General features: G+C 36.0%; 2 protein-coding genes across 2 annotated transcripts in view; one reads left to right on the forward strand and one right to left on the reverse strand.

Moving 5' to 3' along the window:
• LOC104737822 (putative homeobox-leucine zipper protein ATHB-51) lies at positions 2038-3642 on the forward strand. Its single transcript, XM_010458084.1, has 3 exons — positions 2038-2146; positions 3030-3385; positions 3475-3642. The coding sequence occupies exons 1-3, from the start codon at positions 2038-2040 to the stop codon at positions 3640-3642; spliced, it is 633 nt and encodes a 210-aa protein (XP_010456386.1).
• The window catches only part of LOC104737823 (probable glycosyltransferase At5g03795), a 3474-nt gene continuing 2655 nt past the window's right edge, over positions 5182-6000 (reverse strand). The window contains 1 exon segment of the mRNA XM_010458085.2: positions 5182-5922. Coding sequence (XP_010456387.2) covers positions 5257-5922 — 666 coding nt within the window. The 3' untranslated portion in view covers positions 5182-5256.

Genomic DNA, 6000 nt, shown 5'->3' on the forward strand with positions numbered 1-6000 from the left:
AAATTCAATATGCTAATATGGAACCAGAAAGTGTGCTTAGCTCGCAATTAATCGCCGATGAGGAAAAATACAATAGGAAGATCGTTGTCTTATCAGTTATCAACTGCACACGACACAAGTAATCTTGTCTTGTTATGTGTATGTATCGATTTGCTGATGCTTAATAATTGGAACTCCTTTGATACTTAGCTTTCAATATATATTCTTTTCTTTTCCTTTTGGTTTTAATATGATTTATTGAAAAAAAATTATTTGCTTTTATAGGTTACATAATTACATTCTTATTTCTTTATTTTATATATAGATGATCTACTTGGCTATTTGTGCTGATTCGTATCTTTCAAAGGTTGCTTTCAAAGATTAGCTTTATGCTTTTTCATGTTACTGCACATATACGTACATGTTTACCATAGATTTTTGTCTCTCAGTTTACTGCACACATATATATATATATATATATATATATATATATATATATATATGTTTATGGACTAACCAATAGTGACAAACCTTATTGCATTACTATTATAAAATTTTGTGAATTTTTAGATGGTGCGTGTATATTAGACAAAACAAGAAGAAAAATATCTTTGGGTAAAAAATGGAGGCAACTTTATATCATATCATAAGGAGTGAACCATTTCGTCAGTTTTTTTTTATGGAGTTTTCTTGGGGGTCCATTTCACTTATTTTAACCTTGACTTTGACTATCGATACCTGAACCTCTATCAACTACATAAACTTACAAATCCAAAATCAAAATTTTTATCAGTGTTCAATTATCTATCAACTACATTTATATTTTCAAGTCTTATAAAATCAGTAAACTAAGGTGGTGATTGAAAAGTGTTAAAGTCCACGAGTAGGTTTATGTAAATGCTCAAGGATTTCAAAAAAAAAGATAGAGCTTTCCAGTATAACTAATCCATTAGCTAAGATTATGCTTTAACCTTTGATGATTCTGTATGACCCTTTCTTTAACTATAGAATTGGTGCCTTGTGCTGAATTTGCCAATCCATTATTTGAAAAAAAATCTGTAATATTTATAGATGACTTGGAATCCTAATTAGTCTCGTAGGAATTCTGATTTTAATTATTTTACATGTTTTCCAAATAATAAACGTGTAAATGTCAAAATGTTTGATACTATTTTAATGCTCATACAGTCATAATATCATGATATAGTGTTTGTGTTTTATCCCCTTAACCAGGCCCGGCCCGGAGCTAAAGCTCGTAAAGCTAGGCAGCAGAAGATATTATCAAGTTTAGGGTCATCGTATTTTGAAAACTAGTGTGGTATAGTGGTAGAAGCCTCTGTAACATTGTCAAAGGTGGGGAGTTCAAACCTAGCTAGTGTATTCTTTACATATATTTTTTGTTTTCTTTGTTTAATGTTGGGTAAAAAAAAAAATTTCCTTCAGGCAGCTATATAACTTGCGCTGGCCCTGCCCTTAACTTAACACATGTTAACCCAGTCAATGATTATTATTTTGCGAAAGTCTCATGTTTCCATCATATACGGATATACCAAAAATTCCAATTTAAATTAATCGTTCAATATCACACAAAAATTTGCAAATTCTACAAACCATAACCACACCCTAATTAATTTACGTTTACACCATATATGTCCGCAGACGACCATTAAGAAATAAAGAAAAAAGAATCCAAGTTTGACCGTTAGATTCAATTACAGATACATCAATTTACGAAAATGCTAGGATGATGATGAACGAATGACGTCCAAGTAAGACAAATCTGTGTCCCTCTTTCTCTTTGAGTATCTCTATATATCTAGTATCTACACCTCTAGCTACCTATACCTTAATATCTCCTTATATATATTCTTATCTCCTGTTGACTGCATGCTCTCACACTTTTTTTACCTCCAAAAGACAAAGTGTATAGAAGAAACGCCTCTACCGCTCGTATGGTCCCACAAAACCCTAATTTTCTATTTTTAATTCTTTATAGTAAACCCTAATTTTTTCTTCCTTTTTAATCGTCTCTCATGTGTTCTTGTTTTAGGAAAAATAATGGAATGGTCAACGACGAGCAACGTCCAAAACGAGAGAGATCCGTTCATGCCTCCGCCACGGTTGGAGTCTAACTGGCTCCACAGCTTCAACTATGATCTTTTTGCAGGTATACATTAATACATATGCACCCATATATATATATATACCACGCCAATTTGGATAAATGTGCTTCGTTTCTTTATTCATGGTCATCATACCTCTTTGTGTCGCCGTTGTTGCAATGTGTAATGTAGGTCTCTATTATAAGCATATACAGATGTCCCGGGGTTTAATTTCATGGTTAACAAATCCATGAACTTTAATTTGTTTTAGCTAGTGACAACGAACTCGTGAACTTGAAAGCCTTAAAATTAAAGAACGTATATATATATATATATATATGTGTGTGTGTAAATGTCGGTTTAATTTCACGGTTGACAAACCCATGAACTTAGTTTTCGTCTCAACAAATCCATGAACTCTAAAAGCCTTATAAGACAAAAAGATGTGTAAGTGCCGGTTTGATTTCACGTTAGAGAAATTGATGAACACTGCTTTTTTTCGACAACAAATCCATACATATGGTAGATTTTAATGAGTCGGCTAAAGACAAACACAATAGCTTGATTAGGACGATATATTTGTTTTTTCTCTTCAGATATGGTTTTAGTTATTATATTTGTGGGTTACTGGCATATTCAGTGATTCTATTAGACACAATTAATTTAAAGTTATTATTTTTGTTTTATTAATCTGTGAAAAATATTTTTATACAACTAGATTTTGTGTTATCATATAAATCCCATATCGTTATTGTTTGATTCCAATTCGGTATACATCACATTTATTTAGAGATGTGGAATACATGTTCTTGTGTTTTTTTTTTCTGGACGTTACTTTTTCAAAAACGTCGAGATTCGTTTATGTTGTACGTTTTGTCGCTTCTTCGTTTGTTTTTTTTTTTTTTTTTTTTTTAAATCTTTTTTCTTCTTAATCGTTTTATATATCAGGGAATTCCTATACACATGCTGCTGTTACGCAGACCGGGCCGGTACCGGAATCAGAGAAGATGATCAATACGTACCACTGTGATTCGAGTAACAACAACGAGATGATAAAGAAAAATAAGAGGCTAACGAGTGAACAAATAGCTTCACTGGAAGTAAGTTTTCAAGAAGATATCAAATTAGATTCAGAGAGGAAACTAAAGCTGTCGAGGGAGCTTGGTCTGCAGCCACGTCAGACAGCGGTTTGGTTCCAGAACCGCCGTGCGCGGTGGAAGGTGAAGCATCTCGAGGAGTCATACGACTCGCTTAGGCAAGAGTACGATGCTGTTTGGAAAGAGAATCAGATGCTATACGATGAGGTCTAGGCACTATTCATATGGAGTCTTATTTAAAATAATATTTGCTTGTTTCAACCCCTCACAACAAATTGATATGTGATATGATGTAGGTGAAGAAGCTGAGAGCTATAATACTAAGAGACCAAGGTTTGATGATGAACATCAACCAAATCGCTGGAGGAGGTCAAACTAACGGTATTGGTGGATACAATAATAGTCCGATGATTGTTGCTTCTTCTCGCTGGACACCGATATCGCAGCCGCCTAACCCGTGGTAGTTGTTGCTGATCTTGGAGAGAGAGAGAGAGAGAAAGAGTCTCATATAGAGCTCTAGACTTTGATGTTTTTTAGATTTAAGTAATGTAGACTATGAGAAGCTTTTCCTCATTGTATGGTTATTTTTCTCATAAATATTGTAACGTTTTCGTGTAACCTCAAGAATGTTTTCGACGCAATCTAATGGTCTAGTTTGTTAAATTGCTTCCATGCCAAAACTAACTTGTAAATGAGCATAATAACAATAACTGTCAAACTTGGGGGCTTTCGGATCAAATGAGTTCCACTTAATACGTACGGGTCTTGGCTCAGATGAAATCGAAAATCAGACGCAAAACGTGAATCCCAAGAACATACGAATAATATAACAAATAATACCTTCATAGAGCAATTATAGCAGCAGAGGCAGGGACGTAGTCAAGGAGATAAATATATTATACTTAAGAACCACTCGCTACTATCTGCGGCTGCGCCTTCCGAGATTTCATATAAAACGTTGAAGCGGTCACTAATACGTTAATGATGAAACTATAGTTATAGTGATTTAGTATCAGATTTCATATCATTATAGTGATTTAGTAGTTTGAACTGCAACTAGGTTTTGGCCCAGCCCAATCTCGGTTTATAGCTGAACCTTTGAACACATGAAACCATAATGATTCTATTGGAAACAATAAAAAAATTTAATAGAGTATTATATATGAACACCAAAAAATCACCTAATTACCAGATTATTAATCACAGTATTTTAATGCATAACCTACACAACTTTTTAATTTTATTTTTTAAAACTATTTTTGCGAATATAATTATTATTCGTGTATTACAAATTAATGGGGAAAAAACACATGTAAAACATATTTGACACATGAAAAAAGCTCAATTATAATTTACAAGAAAAATCCCTCCGGACTTTTCAAATTATTTTCACAACTCACCACTCAAAACAAAAAAAAAAATCCGAAAAAAAAACCCAAAAACCCTTAACTTAGACCTCACGGATCCTCACATTCAATCTCCTTACCCAAATCGAATGAAGAATCATATGAAACACATCAAACCTCTTCGCCGGCGAATTCACCTCAAAATGTCGCCTTACTTTCAACACTCTCCTGTACATCCTTAGGTACTGTCTGGGCGATATAGCCGTTAAGATCGTCTTCAAATTAGGTATCTCTTCCACGGAAACGATCACTGAAAACGATTTCCAATTCAAAACATCGCTGAAAGGAGGAACGTAGCCTGAGTTTATCAGAACGGGGACGCAACCCGAGTAAAGTGCCTCCACGATCCTAGGGCTCGCAACCTCATAGCCGCTAGGACAAATACAGAACTTGCTGTTCCGCATCATGTCCGAATAAGATGTTCCTCGAGGGAGATACTTGTGGACTCTAATGTCATTATCTTTGTTCTCCCAATGCTCGAGCAAGACTGGCCTTACTGGTCCGTGTACACCACCTGCAAAGAAGGCTAGGATTGGACGGCTGGAAGGTGACGGACCACCGACTAGTCCGGTTAAGGATCCTGTTNTCCCTCCGGACTTTTCAAATTATTTTCACAACTCACCACTCAAAACAAAAAAAAAAATCCGAAAAAAAAACCCAAAAACCCTTAACTTAGACCTCACGGATCCTCACATTCAATCTCCTTACCCAAATCGAATGAAGAATCATATGAAACACATCAAACCTCTTCGCCGGCGAATTCACCTCAAAATGTCGCCTTACTTTCAACACTCTCCTGTACATCCTTAGGTACTGTCTGGGCGATATAGCCGTTAAGATCGTCTTCAAATTAGGTATCTCTTCCACGGAAACGATCACTGAAAACGATTTCCAATTCAAAACATCGCTGAAAGGAGGAACGTAGCCTGAGTTTATCAGAACGGGGACGCAACCCGAGTAAAGTGCCTCCACGATCCTAGGGCTCGCAACCTCATAGCCGCTAGGACAAATACAGAACTTGCTGTTCCGCATCATGTCCGAATAAGATGTTCCTCGAGGGAGATACTTGTGGACTCTAATGTCATTATCTTTGTTCTCCCAATGCTCGAGCAAGACTGGCCTTACTGGTCCGTGTACACCACCTGCAAAGAAGGCTAGGATTGGACGGCTGGAAGGTGACGGACCACCGACTAGTCCGGTTAAGGATCCTGTTCGTAGATTAATCTCGGGTATTGACACATCTTTTCTTGGTTTGAATCTCTCTGACGTGTTGGCATTGCATAATGCTCGAATCGAATTATGTCCAAGATGGGGATGAGAGAAGCTTGCCTCAGGACCCTATATATACACCCAAAAAAAAATCAAGATTATAAGACAATTAACCATAGGAAATAAGCCTATAGTGGGGGGGGGGGG

The sequence above is a fragment of the Camelina sativa genome, chromosome 13 (assembly GCF_000633955.1).
Source record: "Camelina sativa cultivar DH55 chromosome 13, Cs, whole genome shotgun sequence".
Classification (NCBI taxonomy): domain Eukaryota; kingdom Viridiplantae; phylum Streptophyta; class Magnoliopsida; order Brassicales; family Brassicaceae; genus Camelina; species Camelina sativa.